Source organism: Lichenostomus cassidix, chromosome 8 (genome assembly GCF_008360975.1).
Source record: "Lichenostomus cassidix isolate B80296 chromosome 8, HeHo_3.0, whole genome shotgun sequence".
In the NCBI taxonomy this organism is placed as follows: Eukaryota; Metazoa; Chordata; class Aves; order Passeriformes; family Meliphagidae; genus Lichenostomus; species Lichenostomus cassidix.
The window spans coordinates 3,714,065-3,737,818 of NC_139489.1; the positions used below are offsets into that span (position 1 = coordinate 3,714,065).

Here is a 23,754-nt window from a genome sequence, read left to right on the forward strand (position 1 = left end):
GAGGCAAGAAATCACTTTCAGGAGTTATCCTCCTTATTCCATAGCCCCAGACAGGATCATTAGTGACCAGCTGGTGAGAAAGGAGTGGTCAAATCGATAACCCAAATCTGTTTATACTTCAACCATCCTTATTTCTTTGATCTTTTGCCCCTTCCACCAGCACGGTGCCTGTCCAGGGCTGAAGGCTGATAACAGTTCTGCCCTTGTGGATTCTCTTAATCTTGCCAAGGTAAAAGGGGGCAAAAGATTCCTTTTGAAGCCAAGCACAAGAAATTGCTGAATTATATTAATGACTTATGAGAAGTAATTTGTATAACCACTGCTATCCTGGGGAATGTGATGAATATTCATGAATTTTACCTATAACTCTGTGTCTTTGGAGGTACTGAGGTGTGTGTGTTTGGCAGAGAGAATTCCCCCACACCTGGTGCACCGAATAAAGCAAATACCCACTTCTTTGACTTTGTCTCTGAAGTGTCTCTGGGCTCGATTGGGACGAATCACTGGCCTGAAAATCCAATTTGTCAACACGGGCAAACTGGCCCTGTGAGGTGGCTGCTGGTGTGTGCAGGGTTCTCTCGTGGGGGAGTGTTCAGTGTTCACAAGAAAGCTTTTGTACATTAGGAAAAGGAAAATTTTTATCCTCCTCTAGCATTTGGTCTCCAAATTTGCTGTGTTATTCAAAAGATAAGCTTGTAGAAGATAATAATGTCTGGCCTTGCTGAGAGCAGGTGCCCTGCTGTAAATGAGCTCATGTTTCTTAAGTTGGAGGAATTTTGGAATGACAGTGCTAACACAAACTGTGTTCAAGTCTGCTTTGTTCTTCTGATGAGGTGGTGCATTTATTTAACTCAGTTTTGAGGTAAAAAAAGCTTAATCCTTACAAGCTATTTCAGCAAAAGCCCCAAATTGGGTAATTCTCATGTGACAGGCCAGCCTGCAGAAGTTGCTGCCAGCCTGGAATTTCTCTGAGTCACAATTAGGAAAAACCAGTTTAATTCTGTTTTGTAGGCTGAGCTTGAACAATACATCTAGTGCTGAGTTTGGGGCTGTCATAGTTACTCTGTAAGCTTGGAAATCATCACTTCAGTGATTGACACCTGAAGGTACAGAGGGATCAGGATCTGCTACACCTACTAAATGAAGCTCATTTGTCTTCCTGCATCAGCAGCTTCAAACTTTCTTTTTCATGAGATGGTTGGATTGGGAAGAACTTTGAGTCCAGCCCCTCACACTGATAATTGTGTGAAGTAAATGTAGTATTTATCACAGGCTGTTTCTGCAGTGTCACTTTGCTGCAGGTGTAGGGAGCTCTTAGTGCTGCTTGTGTGGAACTGCAGTGGAAGGTGAGAAGTTAACAGCTTAAAATATTTTAGTTTCCCTTCCACACCTGCCTCTCATTTGCACCACAATGGAGGAAAAGCAAGTTTAAATGAAAATAAATGTTCTAACTTTTGTCTCTTCCTGGAACAGGCAGGCAGGAGGTAGATTTATATCTTGGATAGATTTATATCTTGGATAGATTTATATCTTTGTCATGTAGATTGAGGAAAACCCAGCTGGCTTGTAGCATGTTATTTGGAATGTCCAAGGACATGGGTCTGGGTGCCTTTTTAAATGAGCAAATAGAAGGTGATTGTATTTAGGACCTTTGTTGTCCTAATGTATTTGTCAATGGGTTTTTGGATTGGTTTGATGGGATCAATGGTTCCAATCTCAGAGGCCCTGTTTGTCCTATGAAAAAATTTTGGGATTTGAACTACTCATATATGGGATCCAGGAGGAGGTGTTCACATCTCTGTTTTACTTGGGCAAACTTGTGATGAAGGCAGGTGACTTTGGGTTGCTCATGGGTGAGAAGGTGGCTGGTTTTTGGGAGTGGGAACCTGAAAATGGAGATGGAATCCCTGCACTGCCCGAGCTGCAGTGAGAGTTCCCCTCCTTCCCTGCCCCAGGCAGGATGTGCTGTGCAGGGAAAGCTGCCGGCAGAGAGGCAACAGGGGAGGCAATTTGAAAAAGGCTTAAATTAAACTCAATCAGGCCCAGCAGCCCTGAGCTGGAGGGCCAGATCCTGTGCCTGGGACATGCACTGAGCTCCTATTTCCAGCTGTAGCTTTGGAGAAAACAATGTTGGCATCAGAGATGTGAGCAGAAAGCTGCCTTTCCATCCCTCCTGCGTGTAATTTTTGACAGCCTTTTTCCCCCCCTTTCTTTTATATCCACTGTTGGTTTTTTTTTTTCCTCTTTGAAGACTTCTCCATTGAATTTAAAATCTCAAGATTTAAACTGTATGTAGACATAATTATGTCTCTTCCTATTTACTTAATCTTGCTCCTTGTTATCTGTACAATATTAGCAATGACACTTCTTCCTGGGCAGAGTTGTAAGTGACATCATTTCACGAAGGAAAGGGGAAAAAAGGATGAATATTTTGAATAGAATGACTTGACTTATTTCAATAAAAGTAGGCAGGTGGTGTGTTTAATATGTTAACCCCCATTCTGTGGATTTGTTTTACAGCCCTTCTGTCTTGAGATGGTGAAAGACTGGGAGGGAATTAAGGAGACCAAAGAAAGTCCCTTGACATTTTTATGTGCTGAAGTAACAGGCAGGCAATCTTGCTTTATACAATGCTGTCTTCCTGGGTAGAACAATTAGTGTTAATGTGGTAATGATAATTGTTTCTGTAAATTATTCTTAATTAACTATTTATGTAATAAGACACTTAAGGATCTGTATTTAACAATTTTGAGGGGTTTTTTTCCCCTGCTAATTGGCTTCCTTATATATTTCTTTCCTGAGCTAGTGACTGTTTTCTGTTCATTATTAACTGTGTGACATTCAGGCTTAAAATTTGGTATAGATGATCCTTAATTAAGGCAAAATGGTGCATAAATGATCAAGAAACAGGTGGGTTCCTTCCTTTAGCTGTGCTCTAATTGCAGAGTGCTGGGTTTTCAGGGAAGTTAGCAGGCTCTAATACAGATCCCAGTTGTGGGGCCACTGTTTTTACCCCAAATCATCACCCCAGACTTTCAGCAGGTGCCTCTCAGCTGTGTAACTTTATTATGTGCCAGATGTGGAAGTGCCTCTTTGGGAATCTTCTGCATCCAGCTGAGGAGACAAGAGTGGAAAGGAGAAAGATGTTTGAAACAAGAGCTTCAGGGCAGACAGTTTGTGGTGGTATTTTAAGCAGGGGAAAGAGTAAAAATGGATGATGATCTGCCTCATTTGATGCTGCCTGATATATTTTGAAGGGGTTTTGGAACAAGGTAAGGGAGAGGGAATAGCCTGCTCTGCCATGTGCTCTTTAATTAGCTCCTGTTGTTCTGCTTTGGACTTTCTTCATCTTGAAAATGTCGCCTGCTGCCCTGCTCTTTCCCCTTTTTTTTTTTTTTTTTACACTTGCCTCTGAGTGAAGCATATACCAATATTTTATGTACATAATTGGTCTAGGTTGCTGTATACTGCCTAATATAAAGTGCACATTCTCCTTTTTACTGTGGTTTATGTTTATTGCACTCACTGCATTGCTTTATGTGCACAATGTGCTTATGGAATGTGTGGTGCAGGCAGAGAGATGTTGTATTCCATTCCTAGCATCATTAGTGCTGTTTTCTTCACCAATTTTCATCAAGCTATAGTTTAATTTAATTCACTTCATTATTTTGCAAAGCAGCTCTTATCTGCTGGATTTCCCTTCTGTTGCTTTTAAAACCACCAGTGTCTCAAAACAGTGTGAACTTAAGTATTTTTAGATTTATTTTTCTTTTTTTTTTTTTTTTTTGGTGACATGTTGTGAGCATCCTAGGATTTCTGTAATACAGCCAATCAGTTAAAGCCAAATACTGATAGCTTTACAAGTTAATTAGCACCTCAGTTCATCAGCACTCACACTCAAATTAATACTGGAGAAGCATATCAGAATCTCATCTCCCATTTGCATTTAGTGAAGGTGATTTTGCAATATGTTAATTTTTATTGTGTGCAGAGTCTGTTTCATTTGCAGTGCTCTTACTTTCTGACCTATTTAAACTTGGGGCCTAAAATCTTACAGGAATTGGCTTGTTTGAGCTTGTGGGAAGAACATGGACAATTCAGTCCATTGCTAGGATTTATTCTGATTAAAAAGCACTGACTCATGTATTTCCCTACTCAGTCACTTGGAAGGTAGGTGATTCTTGGATTATTTTGGGTTCTTTTCAAGTGTTTGCAACGTAGGGCTCATGATGGAAATAAAAAGATCAGTAAGACTAAAGTAGGGAAAATAACTTTAACCTAATCAAGCCTTAGTTGTCTGAATTAGTAGTACCTACAATAATTAAGATACCCTGCGGAAGTAATAAGCTAATCATGTTCAATAATAAGGAATAATAATCATATTCAATGCATTGCATCTTTAGATTTTTCACTGCGTAGACTTTTCTTTTGGAGACTGAAAGAAATGGTGGGAAAAAATTTTTACACTGGTGGTGAGCTCTGGTGTATATGGGAACAAATAATTAGAACTTCAGAGGCTTGATATTTTGGGAAGAGTACAGATAATTACTGTTTACTGTTGTCTCCTCAGCTGCAGCATATCAAGAAAAAGTAGCTAATTTCAATGACTTTCTTTAGACATGGTTACTGAGGGAACACTTCATCAAGGGTACTTTGCTGCTGCAGAAGACTTTATCCAAGTGCTGGGGGAAGCCAGAAGCTCTTTGGTGATCCTTCAGCTGCAGGGTCAGAGAAGGAGAGTCCTTTGAATCCCAAATCTGATTTTACATCCCTGCAGTGGTGCTGAGGGCTGCAGGTGGTGCAAATGCATCACTACTGCTCTGCTGGCTAAAAATCCCCAGCCTAAGGAAGCAGTTATCCCAAATTCCAGCATGGGGATTTGAAGTATATTGAAAGAGGGAGTCAGGGCTGTGTCTCTGAAGAGCACTGCTGGTGTGGGTTTTGTTTTTCAGGAGTATTCTTCAGGGATTTTAGCCATGTGCTGCACTATTGTGTTATCCTTTGGCTTTCTTGAGGCAGAAGTAGATGAGATCTGAGTTTAGCCTGTTTATGGTAAGTGTGGGAGAGATTGATTGGCTGCCTGCTGAACAGAGACTTTTATCAAAATCTATTGAACAGGATACAGGTAAATGTTTCTTTCTTTTAATCAAGGTTGATTAAATTACAATCAGAAAGATGCCCCTGCTCCCTTAGGCACATCACAACCTTGTTATCATCTCAAATTTATCCAGTCTTTCAAGAGGGGGTTTTATTAGCTCTTCCTAATCCCCAGATAATTACTGCAGACACAGAGATATTTGTAGAGAACATTTTGTGTGAGGAGGAGAGGTTCTCAGTTTATCAGGGGCCCTGACAAATTCTGTGCTGCTCCATGACAGGAGTCAAAACTCCAGGCACACCTGAACCCTCCTGGGCTGTTCCTCCTTTCTTTGCCACCACCAGGGCAGGAAAAGGGGATGATTTGGATGATTGGCACTGCTGCCCTTTTATAAAGCAGCTCCATGATTGCACGAGGTAGGAAACTCAGCAGGATCATTAATTCCTTAAGGTTTCTGATTTTTTTTTTTCACCTCCAGAAAAAGGTTCCTGTTTCTGAGCTTTCTGTGTGTCAGAAATCAGCAGGTCTGGTGGGGGACTTTTAAGACAGCGACAGTAAAACAAAACCAAGCAATCAAACTTGGGCTGATTTATATACTTTGGTGTTATTTACTTGTTAATACAATGCTCCCTAAAAACCAGGCTATCTGCACACACCTATTCCAGTTTTAAAGGAAAATGCCTTTGCTACTGCAAACAGAGGAATTAATCATAACTGGCTTGTTCTACAAAATACACTCTCAGCGATGGGAAAGGTCTGATTTTTTTTATTTAATTTTTTCCCCCTCAAATAAGGAAACTTAAATTACTTAAGGGACTACTTAGCTTCCACTGGTGCAATTAGATTAACACAGGAGGAATTTTGATTTATTTCCAGAAATGAATATATGTTTCTAGGTCAGTAACTTTATTTAGAACAAAAGATCTTTAGGTTTTTTTCCAAAATAAATCCAAATGTAGTGTTGGCTATACTGCTCTCCATTTGAATTTCAGTTTAATCTTCATCCTATTTTATTCCCTTTTCTTAAGAAGTGGAATGAGTGCAAAAGTGTTAAAAGTTCAGAAGAAATACATGAATTGGGAAAGAGGGAAAAGGATAATGAAATGATGAAGTCAGCCACCCTGAACCAGTTCCACAGGCCAGGTGGAGGGGCAGGAGTGTTCACTAAGAGTAAAATAAGATCCAGAGCAGCAGAACTGAAAGTTAACAGTGAAACCTTGAAAGGTAGGATGAGATTGAATAATTGGGCAACAAAAGCAGATCCAATTCAATGTTGATAATATAAAACAATCAACATAGAGGAAAAAGAGTAATACATGACTCCCTTTCAGTGAACCAAAACCAGATTTCTGGATTTGGTCCCTTGCATGCAACCTGGAGGAATATATCATATTTATCAATGCTATCGATTGAAACAAAATTAAATATGCAATATGTTGCAGTGTATGTGACTGGTTTGGTCATTTATCTGTTGAAAAACTTTATAACAGAATTGTTAAAACTCAACCTTTGGAAGAATGTAAAATTGAGCCTCTCTTTGAATATTCAGGATGCCATGTGAGACTGAAAATTAACTAATGTTACTTGTGGAGAAGTAGCCTCTAGCAAGCTGTTAAATGTAAATTTGGAGGAAGTCATATGTATCTATGCAGTTTAAAAATAATCTTACCCATTACACGTTCAGTATAATACACCTTCTTGATAACTGAGCTGCCCAGAGGGATGTGTGGTAAATGTTGGTTAAAGAACAACCTTAACCCCCAAAACTGTCCCAACTCTTCCTCCTCCCCAAGAATCCCTTGCTCAGCCCTTGAACACCAAATCAGGACCCAATCTGGACCCACTTGTGGAATCTGCTGCCCTTCACAACCACATCTGGCTGCAGCTGTAAAAATTGATGGCTCAGGTAATAACCCAGCAGTATCTGAATGTACAGCCTCGTCATTAATTATCCTCTCTGTGCTGTAGTTCACATGGGAACAGTGGTTGGAAAGCTAAATAATCCTCCATACCAGAGCTGAACATATCTTGAGGACTCTTACCTGCATCTCAGGAGAGGGATGCTCTGCTCTCATGAAAGGCTTTAAAACATGACCTGTTGTGTCTAAGCATGCTTTATCCCCAATAATGCTTATGCAGTGTAGTGTTAATACTAATCCTGAAATGCAGTTTAGGCTCTTTCGGTATTCATGGTTGATTTTATGAACCTTTTTCCTTGCTGGTGATGTCAGCAGAATGTCTCTACTGAATTATGGATTAGTTATTTAATCAAGGTCTGTGCATTATTATACAAGTCTCTTCTTTCAGCTTTCTCCTGAAAAACTGACTAAATTTTTTTTTATTTGCCATGGAATTGAGTGAACTTCTGAGAAACAAAATCCAGCTGTGCACCTCTGTGTAGCAACATGCAAGTGTGAAACAGGATGTGCATGTCCAGCAGGTCTTGCTACTGGGAGCCAAAGAGATTTTCTACATCAGTAACAAAGGAATACAAAATTTACAATCCTTCCCACCAACTCTGATGAATCTTTTTTAGTGCATCCTGCAGATGTTAGTTTTGAAACATCTCTTTGTCCTGGTGTTCCTTTCCTCAAGATCTTGAATCACAGTTGAGCTGGTGCTGCGAGACCAGCTTGGGACCACCAGACTTGCTGGTTTAGCAATTCCATCTGGTTTCATTCCAAATCATGGTTTTGTCCAGCTGTCTTTTAAAACCATTTCTATGAGTTGCTAGGATACATTTCTAAAAGTGGAAACTGTGTTTACACAGCTTCAATGTGAAAAATCTTTCTATATCACTTACTTCCTTGCCAAGGCTTCATGACAGGGCACTGCCGGAGTTTACCAAGCTCTCCAAATTGCCATGCAATCCTTTTTCTTTGTTTGCTGTGATCACAGAAATAAATGGCTGATTAAATGGATCCTGTTTTGTCTGCTGTTACGACCTCCTTTGCTGATCAGTGGTATTGTTCAGATGGATTTTTAGGCAGCTCAATCCTGACCAAGGCCAGTGGGTTCTGGTGAGAGTTGAGTTGAAAAAACTCTTTTTTGTGCATCCTCCAGCCCTCAGAGCATCTTTGTGGTCTCCTCTGGACTAGCTCTGAGTCCTTCATGTGTTGAGGACCCTGGAATTGGGAATCAGATGGTTTGAGACAAAACCAAACCCACACATTTTCCTAAGGAAAGCATTGAGGTTGTAGGCAAAGAACTTGAAATTTGTGCAGGTGAAGGATGAGCAGCAGATACCACCAAAAGTGTCAGAGTTTGCCCGAGTTCTGCATGATTTTTAAACTTCTGCTTGCCAAAATACAATGCCAAGGATGAAGTCTTCCTCATCTTACAACATCTGCTGCAACCTGCCTTGTCTTTAATTGTTAAGTTTTCTAAAATGTGAAGGGTTTTTGACACAACAGTAGTCTCCTGACTATAAAATCTATTCAGTAGAAATATATTTTAACACCTAAATGTATATTTTGATCTGCCACTTCAGGCTCAGTGTTGATGCTTTTAATATCAAATAGGATTTTTGTGGGGGGGTATCATGTAGGAGGGTGACTGAAGAAAGAATTGGCATTTAAACCTTGAAAGAATTTTTCCTAAATGGTAGTTCTGTGGTTAGACTTGTTATCCACCATTGTGATTCTTTCAAACCATCAACAGGCCTTTAAATAAATGCCATGGATGTAATCAGCAATCAGATTACACTGAATACCCACAGACTCCACCAGAAAGGTCTAAAGGAAAACAATTACAGATGAAACAAAACATAGCATTTAAATCCCTGCATGAGAAGCAGCCACACAAAGGAAACACAGATCGTGGTTTAATTACCCGGGTAGAAGAATGTTTAGAAAATTAATATTAGGACACTAGCAACTGAAAGCATTTCAAAGTGTTAATTTCCTCCCTTTTCCTTCCTTTGATTAAAAAGGTCACTGACAGAAGAGAGCTCTGCTGTACCTTCAGCAGACATGGCAGTGATGGCTGCAGTGTCTTTGTGCAGCTCCTGCAGGTGTCAGAGGGCTCAAGAGTGGTGCACAGCTGCTCAAAAGGGTCCCCAGAAACACATATTTTTATTCAAAAGCTTACGAAAGGAGCTGCATGATTGATGATTTTCATCCTCTCGTGATTTTTTTTCAGGTGCAGCCTTTCTAACCTGGGTGTGTCAGGGTGACCTAAAGGTTTGGTCATACACAGAGGTGACCACCAAAAGGTTTTAACTCTCTCTGTTGTTCAGGGAAAACTTGAGGAAATGTAAAGCTATTCCTTCAATTCTGTCTTGAAATTAAAGAATCTTAGAGATGATATACACATATCCATGTGCCTTAGGAGGAGAATCTGCACACACACAGCCTCTGTGCCTTTTGCATCTCACTGTGGACTTTGCTCTCAGGGCTGTCCCTTCATTTTCCCTTTCCAGTGTGGTGCTAGAATGGCATGAAACAAACATAGTAAGGAGAAGAATTAGGCTCATCTTTTTTTGCCTCGGGAATGATGGTACTGTACAATTTCAGTTGTACCTCCTGGCAGTATATTAAAAGATGAAGTGTAGGCTTAGGCAGCATTTGGCTGGGGAGGAAAGTTAGAAGATTTTACTCCTGCCAAGCCTTAAATTTTTGGGATATTTAATAGGGATAGGGTGGGTAAAATATGGAATCCAACATGTGGGTGGTGATAAAAGCAAGGACTGGTAAAAGCAGGAGAAATGCACAGGTAATCTGAATGCTGCAGCAAGGTCAGTGCAGTGAAGGAAATAGAGATCTTGGAGAGCTTTTCTTTGCTTGCAGCAGCACTGAAAACCTTGCTGTTGTAATTTGCTCTTGAATTGATGTGATCAACTGGTCAGAGCTGACCTTGACTGGGTAATGAGGTGATTCCCAGAGAAGCTGTGGATTCTCCATCCCTAGAAGTCAACCTGGAGGCTGGGTTGGACAGGGCTTGGAGCAACCTGGGATAGTGGAAGATGGCAGGTGGGTTGATTCCATGATTCTGTGAATTTTTTCCATGTCCCTGGTATTGCAGAAGTATTTCCTGCAGCTTGGAGTCATTCCTGATCTCTCCCTGGAAGGGGTTAGATGTCTTGGTGCATGTGGATAATGAAATCCATTTTATATCCAACCCCCTTTCTTCCTGGTAACTTTTAATTTTGATGGAAAGGCTCTTGTACATTGAGGCACCAGGGAAACCTGATTTCTTGGGTGTTTGTGTTGATCTAAGCTCTCAGGAAAGACAAGGCTCAAGTGTGGCATTTCCTCAGCACATCCATCCACAGGGTCTCTTCTGTTGAGCATCTATTTTCCCCTGCCTGGTAAAGTGAAAAATTCATAATATAGATGAGACTTGATTGAAATTGGCCTGGAGGTTCACATGTTAATGCAGGGAACAGGCAGAGAAGGGAGGATGGGGGTTTCCATTGCTCTGCAGTTCCCACATAACACCCAGGGAGTGTGGCTGAGTTCCTCTTGTTTCCTTGAGAAATTAGACTAAAAATAACAGCAAATAGGAAATGGAAACAATTCTGTTACTACATAGTACACTGCAAGGAAAAAACATTCTCCACGTCTCTGGATTAGCAGGGTGTTTGAAGCTGTGATAACCCAGTTGTTAGCAGCCATAATTTAGATGTGGTTTTTTTTTTTTTCCCCACATAAATATGACTTATTTGAAGTATGTTGAATTAGAAAACTCATGAATAAATATTTTGACATAATCAGAATTATATGGCTAGAAATTGACCTACTTTGCATGACAGATGCTTGAGAATCCCCCAGCTAATAGCAGACTAACCTGGCATAGCAATGCCCCATCTTATAATATTCTAAGCTGCATACAGACATTAAATTATTAGATTGTTGGGTTTTTTGCATGGAGATTAGACACAGTCAATTTTGTTTGTAAATGAATAAGTTATAGGCAAGTTATTGAGGAGGCATTGGGGTGCAGGCCTGAGAAGGATTCCTGCATCATTTGATCAGTGTTTTCAGCTGAAAAAATCTGTTAAGAGGTAGAAACAGCCAGCAAAGTGTGATGTTACCAGCAGCCAAATAATGAGAGTATTACACCAAACAGACAGGTCTTGCACTCTTCAGAAGTCAAGCACAACTGCAAGAGGAGTAATAATGATTTAAAATTCTGGTGATATTTTGATGGTATAAATACAATCTACTTTCCCCCCTGCAGCCTCTCTTTATGGCAGTGTTGATTTCAGCAGAATGGTTTTATCTGCATGTGCTTTCAGTTAATGCAACAAGGATTTTCTACAGGTTAAGTTAACAGAGAATCTGACCTTAGCAAAAAAGTCTTCTCACTTTCAGTTTATGTGGATCTTTTTTTTTTAAATGATCTTCCTTTATTATTTTAACAAACACAGGTGATGAAACGTTTTAGGTGCTTATTGCACAGAATAGAGTTTTCAAGCTTCATAAGTTTTTGTTGTTCAGCTCTAGCACAAGTAATAATAGTGCTTTTATTTGTAAAATAGCATGCTTTTTATTTTTAGTGGGGAAAAAGTACCTTTTTCATGGCTCAATTTCAGCGAAGATAACCTTCCTTTTACTTAATCCAGGCAATGAAAAATAATAACATATTCAATTTTAGTAGCCCCTTTATTTGCTTCCCAGTTGTTTTCTCTGTTTTCAAAGACTCTCTGTAGATGAAGATGACTTTGTTCACACGTTTCCCCTCAAGGTCTTCAGGGAAATGTTTTGCTCTCTCGTAATGAACTCTTGTTAGCACAAAAGCAGTAAAACCATGTGGGTAATCTTGGCAAATCTGTTCTCTTCCAAGCCTTAAGCAGGGCCAGGCTGGGACACAGCTCCTACCCTCTGTCTTGATTTGCTCCAGCTGCTTAAAACTTCCCAGAATTAGGTTAAACTGTCCCTTTAGCACCCGTATTTCTTCCAAAAAGGATCCAGTTCAGTCATCCCTGCAGCGCCCAGCTGTCAGACAGCATTGTGGGCAGAAAGCAGAGACACCTGCAGGTACTGTCAGCTGGGGATGGAGCTCCTCCTGCCAGGGAATGAAGGCATCCTTTTGAAAGAGTTGTGTTTGGAGGACACTGATTTGCAGCTGAGTTTGGATTCCTTGGAAGCTTCAGAAAAGGGCAAGAGACAGAGGTGATGACTTGGGTTAGTTGTAGTCAATGTTTTAGGAGCATCTCTCTGGCTTGCAGATGAGATAATTTGATGTTTGGAGAGTTGTGAGTGATTTCTTTCTGGCTGCTCTTTAAGTGAACAGCTCTGAAATACTGGACTGCTCTGCGGGTGGCTCAGCAAATGTGTTAGAATTTGTAAAAATTTTGGCACTCAATTTCCTGCTTCTCTTCACATACCAGTAGACTTTTTGGATTCAAACACGGTCACTTGGGTCTTTGTGCCTTTACAACTCAACTCATCTACCCAATGTCTTGAAAAAGTCCCCAGCTTTTCCTGGTTGAGTATTTTCCTCTCTTACTTGACGCAGAGTTAGCTGGTGGGGCTTGTCAGTCTGTTTTTGCTGTATTTCATTACTTTCCCATCCATTCACTCTCAGTTTCCTGAGCACCAAACCCTGTGGCTCCTTGATGCCTGCTCAGTGCAGTTCCAGGAAGAGAGGAGTTCTCCTGATGTGCTGATCCTCCATGGCTTTGCACACCTGAGAGATGTGCAAACCCCAATTTCTTACCTCTGGAATTCGCTCTGGCACAGGGGTGTTTTACTCCTTATCAGCACTTTGCCCAAGGGTGACTGCCAGCAGTAGTCCTTTCATTCCTGCCTCCTGCTGCCACTTTGACAATGGGAATGGCAGCAGGAGGCAAAAATGAAAGGACCAGATTGAAAGAAGCACTTTGCCACTGTTGTAATTTTGAAATTGATGGCGTTTTTTAGCCCAAAGTCTCAGGAAAAAAGCTGCTTTCCTCTTTGCCTCCTATTGTTTTTCCTACAGGGAGAGACATTCTCTGATGTTGCAGAGGCAGTGGGAGGCCAAAATGAAAATAATTTTCTTCCTGAAACATTGGATAACAAAACGTGAACAATTTCAGCAGGGAAAGAGTGGTTTGTTTTTTTTGTTGGCTGCCTTGTGGTGAATACTGGTATTTCCATTTGACTATAGAAAATAAATATCAGCTGCTTTTCTTATTGAGTTAATGTGATCTTAGGATAATTTCTTTAAACCTATTTACTGTGGGGTTTTTTTAACATGACACTTTCATTCTTTTTCTGTGTGAGGTGTCACAGGGTGGGTGCATAGTTCCCTTCTGAGGCCATGTGCTGCCTTTAATGCCATGCCCTTGGAGCCAGCTTTTAAGGCAGAAACTTAGGGATCCTGAATGTTCCAGAGGTGTGTTTTATAGCAATATTAGCAGAACAACTAATAAATCTGGATGTAATTGTCAGGGTCGCTAATTCCATAGGAAAAAGGATGAGGATTGTCCTGCAGTTGCACTGTTGTTTCCAGCTGGGGTCTCAGTGGGGTTTGAAGTGGTTCTGGGGTTAAGTGAAGTGAGAGGTGGGGCTGGGAACCTTTAATTCTTTATGAGTGATGTTCACCTTCTCTCCCCAGAGGACCAAGTCCTGTGATTTAGGCGAGACTTTATTTGCACTGGGGAACAAAACCAGTGGAGGAACACAAGCACAGCCCCCAGACTGTGCAGTTTGCAGATGTTCCCAGCCTGCTGTGACCCACTGATCGTTCTGTCGAGCACTGACAGCAGCCTTCAGCAGCATGAAGCTCTGCATTGACAAAGGGGATGGCTGGAAGGGGAAAGGTGGCCATGAATCCATCCAGAGTGGTGCACAGCCCCATTTCTGTGCCTGCACACCACAGTGGTGACAGGAGAGGGTGAAGTGTAAATCAATGAATGGCTTTGTCCTCCTGCTTCAGCTGTTACAGGCTATTGCTCTTGTCTTTGGGGACTTTAGAGTCTGTAATTAGTTATCTTGAGTGGAAAGAATTTTTTTTTTATCTTATTGAACGTGTGAGAAATTTGGGAATGTTAATCACCAGAGCATAACCTTTTCTTAACTTGCTCTTTTTATAGTCCCAGGGAATTAACATTTATCTTAGGGCAGCACAGGAATCTGGTATTTGTATGAAGGGAACTGATTCTCCACCCTTTCTCTTTCTCTATACATAACAAAAACTAAACTCCTTGATAGGCTCATCAACAGAATATATTTTGTAGGCTTTGAAGTGTAAATGGTGAATTTGTGTGTCTTGACATGACTTTGGGGCACAGTGTGTAAACACATGCATGTCTGTGTCCTGGATTAGTGAAAGTCTAATTAAAATTGTTCCTGAAAACTACATATTTAAAGTCAGATATAGGGAGACACCTAAAAGCAGCTTGATTTTTTTTTTTTAATGAGTTCTGAGCTCTTACAGTTTTTGTAGGATTTAAGAGGAATCAGGGAAATCCAGCAACTCTGCAGATCTTGTTGCATGTTCACGTACCAAAATAATTAATTAGATGCTTATCTGTAAATGATCAGATTGTGTTGGCTAAGTTTTCATCTGCTTTAAGGTGCTTCTCAGTGCTAGGGTGGAGCTGGGAAGGAAAGGCAATTCTGTCTGACTTTCCTCTCCCCCAACAAGTTCAGCTTTGGTTGGGAAATGACACATTCTGGGATTATTTAGCAGCTCCTTTGGCCTGTCCTCTCCTTGCTGCTCTGGAAGTCCTTTACAGAGATTTTGGCAGCAGATGGTGTCAGCTGAGTGCCCCATTGGGACTGTTCTGCTTGGGCATGTGAGTACAGCTGTAACAGGTCCTTTGGTCTGCAGAGTGCTTGGGCTTTTATGATGCCCCATCCAAATGCAGTGCACATAATAAGGCAAATTAAGGATCACTGTAACATCAATTACCTTTTCTTAGCTGGTTTTAGCTCAGAAACTACTGATTTCATACTGACATCCAGGCAGGTGGGTAAGGAATGAAATGGTTGATGACCCTGTTTTTCCCAAGGGCTGCATGTATTTGACATTTTGATGTCTGCTTGATTTAAACATTTACCTAAGCTTTGAAACATTAAGTGAAAAAAATCTTCTGTCTCTTAAGAGGAGAGTCCACAAATACCTGTCTTCCCTCTTCCCCCTTCTCCCTTCCCCTCTACTTGTCCAGAAAACATAATTTTAATTCTCTAAAAGCAGAAAATGGACTGCCAAGTTTCCCTTGTTTCACTTTTGGTCATTCCCTGGGGCTTGCTGAACAAGGTTAGTACTCCAAAATGAAGTTTTATTGCAGGGTCTCATTTCACTTTAAATCAGTGTAAAATTTGGAATTTCAGCTGCTTCTGCACACAGCCTGTAAAAGGCTCCATTACAAAATGACTTTCAAAGATTTATGAAGACTTGCATGGTCGAGAGGCTGAAAGGAAGTTTAATTACATTCAGCTTTTGGTCATTTCTGTGTCTGAAGATGTGCCCATATCCTGTCATCTCAAAAACCATCTAAGAAAATAAAATTGATCAGTGAGCCTTCTGGCTAAAAGGAAAATGAGTGCTTTGTCATCTGCCTGTGGAGCCTGGGTGCTCAATCACTGCCTTCTCCCGGCTGCTCGCCCCAGACTCTCCATCACTGAGATTTGTCCCAAGTTTTAATCAAACATTATTTTACACCAAGGCCTCCTCTGTAAATAGCAGAACCCTTCTCTTGACATACTCACACGGACTTCATTGTAGTGTAAGGAAATAATTCAATCCAACCATTTTGCTTTGGAGGTGGTAAAATGCGTGTTGTGTTCATCTTGCATTAAGTGTTAAGGTAAAAACATGGCAAGTGCAGTTGTTGCCACCTGATGAACAACAGCTCTCCTTAAAAAGCTCGGCTCAAGGACAGGAAATAATGAGGGAACTTCTTATTTACTTACAGAGGAGCCTTGGTTCTAGGAGTGGGGCTGTGGAGGTGCTTTCGAGTGCTGTAATTCTCAGGCTAATAATGCCAGAAGCCATAAAATCTCTCAGCTGGAGGTTTTGTGAACAGCAGTGCTGAGCAATCGGGGAGCACTGCTGAGATGATTGTCGGAATGATGATTGAGTTTTCCTGGAGAGCCTTTATCTGTGCTTAAAATTGGAGGTAATGTTTTTAAATTAAACCATAATAGAAGTTCATTGAGCCTCCGGAGTGGTTTCTGTGTCCCCTCTTATCGTGGTTTGTCATTTTCTGTGGAAGGATTCTCGTTCTTTGCATTCAGGACAAATTGTGTTGCCCTCAAAATGGGGCATTAAAACTCCAGAACAACATCTTGCAGACTTTTCAGGATATTCCCTGTCAAGTGATGAAAAGAGAAGTTTGCACTCAAGTTGTACCCTATATTGGGTTTTGTACCAAGGGACCTATGTGGATAAGAGGTGCTTATTCCTTATGAAATTTTAACATTCTTTTTAGGGTTGTATCCCCATAAACAGGTTGTATTTCACTCCATCAGTAGTTTTTTTTCAGTTTCTAGGGATTAGCCTTTATCATGGAAATAAAGTGTGAAATCCAAAGTATGTCTTCATTTAAAAGGCAGCAGTGCTTGATGTTGTGAGCAACATGTGCTGTGATTGTGCCCTGATCACTTGAGATGAACTATAAATCTTGAAGTAAAAAACCTCAAGTATTTATCCTGTTAAAAAAAAAAAAAAGTTAAAATGGTTAATTGCAAGAAACTCATTTGAGAAGTATTGTTAGAGGAAGAGAATGCTGTTGATGATACCAGAAGTTAATTTTTGGGTGCATAGACTTCTAAGTTACGATGTGGCTTCTTTTCTAAATGTTATGTTGAAAAAGGAAAATGATTTTCTTTTTCTCTGGCAGATCTGTGGGTGCCACACTGGAGGTTTGGGCAGTTGTGCTCCCAAGGACAGTGACAAATACATGACCCAGCAAAGATTCCTAGTTCTAGCAGAAAATTTAAAAAAAATTAGATTAACAGATAGCAGGAGAATCTGAGAATTTGTAAGGGTTTTTTAGTTTAAAAACCCCAAATAAGCATGCTGCACTGAACTTTTTTAGGCTTATGAAGAAAGAATTGCATTCCCAAGGTGCTGTGGTTGTGGTTCCAAAATCCATCCCTTTTTCTGTGATGGATCATTTTGAGTCGTCTCTTTTGGTCTTGAGGTTCTATGAAGCCACTGAGGAAAATGTGCCATCAAGGAGAGTAATCAGAGTTATTTTCATGATTCCTTTTAGTTCCTGCTATGCTGAAATGTACATTTAATTGCACGTGAGTATCTTCTCTTTTACACCTGCTCATGTAGTTAGGTGTTTTTTCCTAGGGAAATCTGTAGTTGATTAAAATTGCTGTGAGTTTTCTTTGGATAATTGACACCAAATGAATCTGCACATCATGTGTGTATGTATATGTGCAAATAGATAAGATCAGGCATGTGTATATATATATGTATTTAGGTGCATATATATGCACAGCTAATGGGAAATACCTTTCACTTAGCAATTAATTTAGGAGTCTTCAGTCTATGTGGCATCTTAGAGGTCATTCTGCACCACGCTGTTTTGTATTTTCTGCTGCACTGATGCCATAAAAACCCATAAAAATGCTAATTGCCCCAGGAAGATGTAGGCTGTTTATAAGTGTGTATGGGATTGTTTTTCAGCCCTGTGATACTGAAGGAGGTGTTATTTCAGGTTTATAATTTGAATGTGTACATAATTTGAATGGATACAACTTTGACAGTTTATTAGTCAGAAAAAAAGAAAAAAAAAAAAAAGACAGCGCTGTGTCGTTCTTCAGCGAATTGATTGCCAGGAGCATGTTATTGACTTTGGTGATAATATCATTATATATTTTACAGTCGTAAAATCAAGAAATTCAGATTATGCCCTGAGGGCTTCACACATTTAAATAAAGGATATAGCCATTTCCAGGGTTATTGGTTTAGATTAGCAAGTGCTACGAGGAATGCTGAGTGTGTTGTGGGGAGGACAGAAAGAGCAACAGTGTTCTCTCTGCAGCAGGGCTTTGCTTTATGTTCTTTTTCTATTTGTGAAATACACTCCCTTACAGATCCCCTGGGAGGATGAACAGCGTTTGCTCTAAACTTTAGCATATTAATACAGTGTTAGCTTGGTGTTCTGTTGGGCTGAGAGCCGAAATCAAGTGTAATCCTTGTACCAGGAGTGAGGGTGAGGTTCCTCAGAACACTCGCTGAAATACGCAGTGCCTGGGAAGCAAACCTGGGCTGAGCTGCTGTTGCTGTTGAGCCACTAGCAGAGCAAGAAGACCCAGGTTCAAAGTGGCATCCAGAAGAAGCTTTTATTATTTAATTCCATCTCATATAGACTTTTCAAAGGTCACCTGGATTGGTCAGTTTGAAGCCTCCCGCTAGGCCTGATTGGCCAGGCCTGAACTGTCCACATCCCAAGAAACTGCTTTCAATAACATCCAAACTTTATCTTTGTTTATAAAACGCAGGAAGAAAAGAGAAAAAAGTTCCCATGGGAAAGGTCTGTGCTAGCCACAAGCTTCAGGCTGCAAAATTCAGTGTGGGGAGGCAAATAACCTGACACAAGCACAGCTCTGCCTCTTGATGGCAAAGGCAGGGGATGGTGCTGCCTTGGGAGCTTCCCAAGGAGCCCCAGTGGCTGCTCCTGCAGGGTACAGCCCCACAGCATCTCTGGAATTCACCTCGGGCTGCTCCATCCTGGATCTTCCACAACAGCTTATTTCCCCCTTGGACTGTTTGCCAGTCACCCTTGGGACTGACTGGACTCGAGGTACCTGGGTTGAGTACTTGGGGGTTTGTGTTTGGGGCTGTCTCCAGCTTGCTTGAGGGAATTCCAGTTTAATTAAGGGATAGTGCCCTGAATAAAAATGATTGACTGCGTTACAAACCTTGTTTATGACTTCTACAGTAGCTTTAGTGAGATGGATAAAGTACATTGATGCTGATCATGCTGCTAAGCCTCTCTCCACTTCAGATGGGAGCTTGGGAGCACATTGCATCACCCAGCTCTGGGGATTTATTGTTCCCTAAAAGACTGTGAAAGTCCAAGTGCAATGTCACAGCTCTGCAGCAAAGGTCATGTTTTCTTCTCACAGAGAAGCAGGGGGTCCAGCTGGAGCACATATGGCTCTAGGGTGTGTGGTGGCATCTACAGAAGTAGATAAAAATAAAATAATTACTCTTACATTTACATTTTAAGAGCCTCCGAGGGTTATAAATCTGTGCACTGCAAACAAAACTTTGCCTGGATCTAGATTGGCACATTTTCTAATGAAAAGTGATCACCTTTCTAAACTGAGTTTGTATGGCTTTTTAGTGGGTTTTTAGCTTCTGCGTTTTTTCTCAGTTTGGGGCATGAGAATCGAATTGATTTTAGTTTTGATAATCTTGTTCCATTTTGGATTGTGAATTGCTTGTGTTGAGTTGTGAACAAATGCCTGGGACATTTTTTTGCTTATAAAAAATAAACTATGAAAGAATTTTTAGAGCAAGCCATTGGAAAGTACCCATGGATCTTTGATACAGACATTTAATTTAGGATCGTCACCTCCCTGGGCGTGTTCCTGGCATGGGCACAGCTCTGGTTTAGTGGTTTCACGTTATCACTCACCCTCCTCTGAAGCTTCAGAAGAGTTACAGCCTCGTAATTCAGCCACCTCTTATTTATGCAGTTTCAAATACAGAAAGAGCCTTGCTCCAGAACTGTCATTTAAAAAAACCCACCCTTTTTTTGTTTCAATGATGAGATGTTTATGACAGTCTGAACTATCTGCCTTCCAAGTGTCCAGGGTTCAAATGAAGTATCATCCCCCCAATAAATCTCACACCTCAGGGCTGCTGTACAACCAGCTGCACTGACAGCATCACATGCTAATTTCCCAAGCAGGTAGGCAGCTTTTCAGTGCTGATTACAGCACCCAAATTTGGGAAATATGAATGACTATAGATCAGAGGTTGGGTGGGAATCAGAGATCTGGGTGTGTGCTGAGGAATGGTGACTTGCAGATGGCTGAGCCACAATATAGGGCAGTGTGCATGCTGTGCTCTGCACAGGACATATGCTCTGGGGTTTCACGGATGAATTTGTAGTCTCCAGCAATTTGCAGCTTCCGCCGCGGCTTCAGAGATCGACATCATTTTCAGGTTGATGATTTTTCCCAGTCATTTATCCCAAAAGCACTTCATCCTGCTTAATCTGGGTCATAATTGACATGGGAGTTGTGCCTAAGCAGACACGGCCATAAGTTGTGTTCGAGTGGGCTGTTAATGGCAGGGATTTAGTTACGTGCAATAAAATACAGCAGAGGTTGAAATAAGGCTAAATGTTAAAATAACAGATTAATGCAAGGTCACAGTCACAACTTGGACCCAGAAAAGACTCTTGAACACTGACATGCTCCTGCTGTCAGCTCACAGCTGCCTTTGGCTCTGAGGAAGGTGTAAAGCTGAAGATTTTGGGGAAGGAAGCTGTTGGAATTGGATCGTATTTATTGCAAATCAACAGGATGTCTTTGCAAGTATAAAAGACATATGGAAAAGTCCACTGTTATGGTTGTACTTTGTCGTGTCTCCAGATGTTCTCCCTCCTGCCCCACTCCGGAGGCTGAAAGTGGGAAATGGTTTTTCATTGGTTTTAGCTGATGGTGCCAACATCTGCCTTGATGTTTCCCTGGGGAATGATATGAGCACTGCTGAGAGTTTCTGATCCATCACTTGTGTCTCATTTGCCTTTTTTATTTTTTTTTAAACACAAGATAATGTAAGATCATGAAGTTTCAGTCCTGCCCAATTCTTTTGAGGGGGTAGGGGTGAGAAGAAACCAAGGGAAACACTTGGGTAGCTGCTGAACGATCACAGCAGCACTTATGGGCTGCTTTGTTTTAAGGGGCTACAAATTTTGCATTAAAACATTGCTCTGAGCTGATGTTTTTCATAGAGAGAAATAGCATTTGTGAGCTCAAACATACTTGAAGATCTCAAAATGCTTAAAATAGCTCTGTTTTTTTTTAATATGCATTTAATCCATCATTAGTTCGCAGTGCTCTGCTCGGAGGGAAGGGAGCCAAATGAGTGTCTTCATTTGGAAGTGCTCTTTGCTGGTCAAATATGCTCATAATGGCATTGTAAAGACTTTAATCCATAGTTTTGAACCTAACTTGTTGATCTGCTTGACAGGAGTGTAAATTACCAAAGTTGACCCAAGTGCTGGTTGCTGAAGAAGGTGATTTTAATAGAAATACAAAACAAAACAGCATTTTTTCCCCAAAGCTTCTATACTTCTGCTAAGCAAAAAATAGCTTTATGGTAGCAGATTATATTAGTATTTATGATATTAATTATATCAATTTCGTTTGTGCTTAAATCTGACCTTTTAACTGGGAATGAGCTTTGGAGAAAGTTTGGGCCAGAATTCTCAAATGTTGACTAAGACTAGATTCTGACCCGTGATTCCTGTTTTAGCAGACTGTGGTTCATTCTTGGTCAATTCTTTTACTTTACTGCAAGAATCTGTGGCTAGAGCCCTTAGGTGGCAATAGTGTAAATTCTAGCAATGTCTGTCTATGTTTAGACAAGATTTTTTTGAGGAATTGGCTGGGTCCAAGAAACTGTTAATTCTGTAATATCTCACTGTTTTGCCTGCTTCTTTGTGCCTTGGCTGTTGTTTGTTTGCTTGCAGTTATTTACAGCTCACTGCTGGCTTTTTTTTGAGATCCTAGCAAGAAATTCCACCGGCAGCTGCAAAATATATGTTTAATCAATTTTAGGAAGACTGATTCCCTAACTAACGTATTTCTTCCAGCTGAGACGTGGTAAAAACTGTTCTGCAGACACTCAGGGAAAGGGGAGGAAGTTTTCCTGACAGAGATGTCCTTTTGTGGGCCATGTGGTGTCACAGTCGTGTGGTTCAGGCAGTTTAGGTCCATTGGTGTCATGGTTTAACCTCAGCTAGAAACTAAGCACCACATATCTGCTCACTCCTCTCCCAGCAGGATGAGGGGAAGAGAATTGGAAGGGTAAAAGGGAGAGAACTTGTGGGCTGAGATAAGAATAGTTTAATATTTGAAATAGTAGTAGTAGTAATAGTAATAGTAACAATAATATAATAATATAATAATATAATATAATAATAATAGAGTAATGAAAAGAAAAATATGCAAAAAGGAGAGAAATAAATCCCAAGTTTTTTTATTGAGAAACATCTTCTTGCCTTTTTTTGAGTTTCTCAGGGGAAGCCTGCAAGAGTAGCCTTTGCCAGTTATGTTGTTTCTGTGAATGTTTATATGCAAAAAGAATAGAACAAGGAGTTCTAAAGCAGCAGTGTTTCATAGGCAAATGCTATAATTTGGTTTTCCACCTTTCAAATGTTAATAGTGTAAATATTGCTCAGATGAGTCAGTTTACAAAGAAATAGTAGCATGTTTCTGTTAGAGTTTTGTCTGCACAACGTCGAATTCTCCTGTGAGTTGGGATTAAAACAACTCGCACAGATCACAAGTTTTCAGATCCACGAGCTGTGATTCAGGTTTATCTGTTACTTCTGTAAACCTAATTTGTGTGCAAATTCCATGCAGGAGATTCAGTATGGCAACAGTTCCACTGCGAATTCCTCCGAGGTAGCGAGGCCAAAAGGTTTTATCGAACGAGCATTTCCTCCTCATTTCCTTGCAACGTTTGCATGCATTGGGGTAGGGGTTAGATCTGATTTGCCATTTAGTTGTGTTTATCCATTTGTTTTCCTGTAAACATGCTCGTTTCCATGTTGTCTTTGCAGGTCAGGATCGCAGCGAAGCCACTTTGATCAAGAGGTTCAAAGGGGAAGGTGTCCGCTACAAAGCCAAGCTGATCGGGATAGATGAGGTTTCTGCTGCCCGAGGGGACAAGTTATGCCAGGACTCCATGATGAAGCTCAAGGTGCAGTGAAACTTTCAATATTAAGAGTCAAATTTCAGCCTGAACTTGCTCTCGTTGTCCTTTCGTGACACTGAGCCTTAGTCTGGTTAATTATGTATTGAAATCAAGTCAATTTTGCATGAACTCCTGGCTGGTGTTGCTTATCCTGGTTTAATTTTAATACATTATCTCCGAGTTCTGTAGTTACTCGGTGATTGACACCACTGCAATTTGTCCACAAATTACAGACAACACACCGCAAATTGAATAATTTTATTATGCAAAAGGGGAAGTGAGCGGCTGCGGAGGAAAATGGGATATCAGAGCATTTTCTATGACATTTCTAATCAACTACAGCACTGCCTCTGGCTGTTACCTCCTGTGAGTGACAGTGGTGGGTGTAGTTGGCCAGATTTAGGGGGAACTGTTGTCCTCACTGGGAGGAGAATGTCTTGCACCAGCAATGGCAGGGCTGATGTGTTACAAAATCAGGCAGTGCATTGAGAGGATGGAGCATGAGAACATAAAGAAAGGTCCCTGAAGGTTTGGGGAAGAGATGAAACAGTGACAGAGGCAGATTTGGTTGTAAGGTTGGAGTACAGAGTCTCTAGCCCAGTCTCTCTCAGGGCATGAGCATTCTGTAGTAATCATCCTGTCCCTCACCCTGGGATGTGGGGAAGAGCTGAAGTTACTGGGGAGGTAGGAGAGGCTGAATTTTCCTGGAGAGCACTGCTGGCTGTTGGATTCCCACCTCCCCTCTGCACTTCAGGGTTGCAAACCAGGTCTAGCAGCAAACCTTCTGCTGTTTTTCCCTTTTTATTTCCGTCCAGCCCTCTCTCCAG

General features: G+C 40.9%; 1 protein-coding gene across 14 annotated transcripts in view; it reads left to right on the forward strand.

Moving 5' to 3' along the window:
- The window catches only part of DAB1 (DAB adaptor protein 1), a 398,763-nt gene that overhangs the window by 320,634 nt on the left and 54,375 nt on the right, over positions 1-23,754 (forward strand). For all 14 annotated transcript variants that reach the window (XM_085067478.1, XM_085067480.1, XM_085067477.1 and 11 more), the window contains one exon: positions 22,794-22,933. In XM_085067478.1, the coding sequence (XP_084923604.1) occupies positions 22,794-22,933 (140 nt within the window). The remainder of the gene's footprint in view (positions 1-22,793; positions 22,934-23,754) is intronic.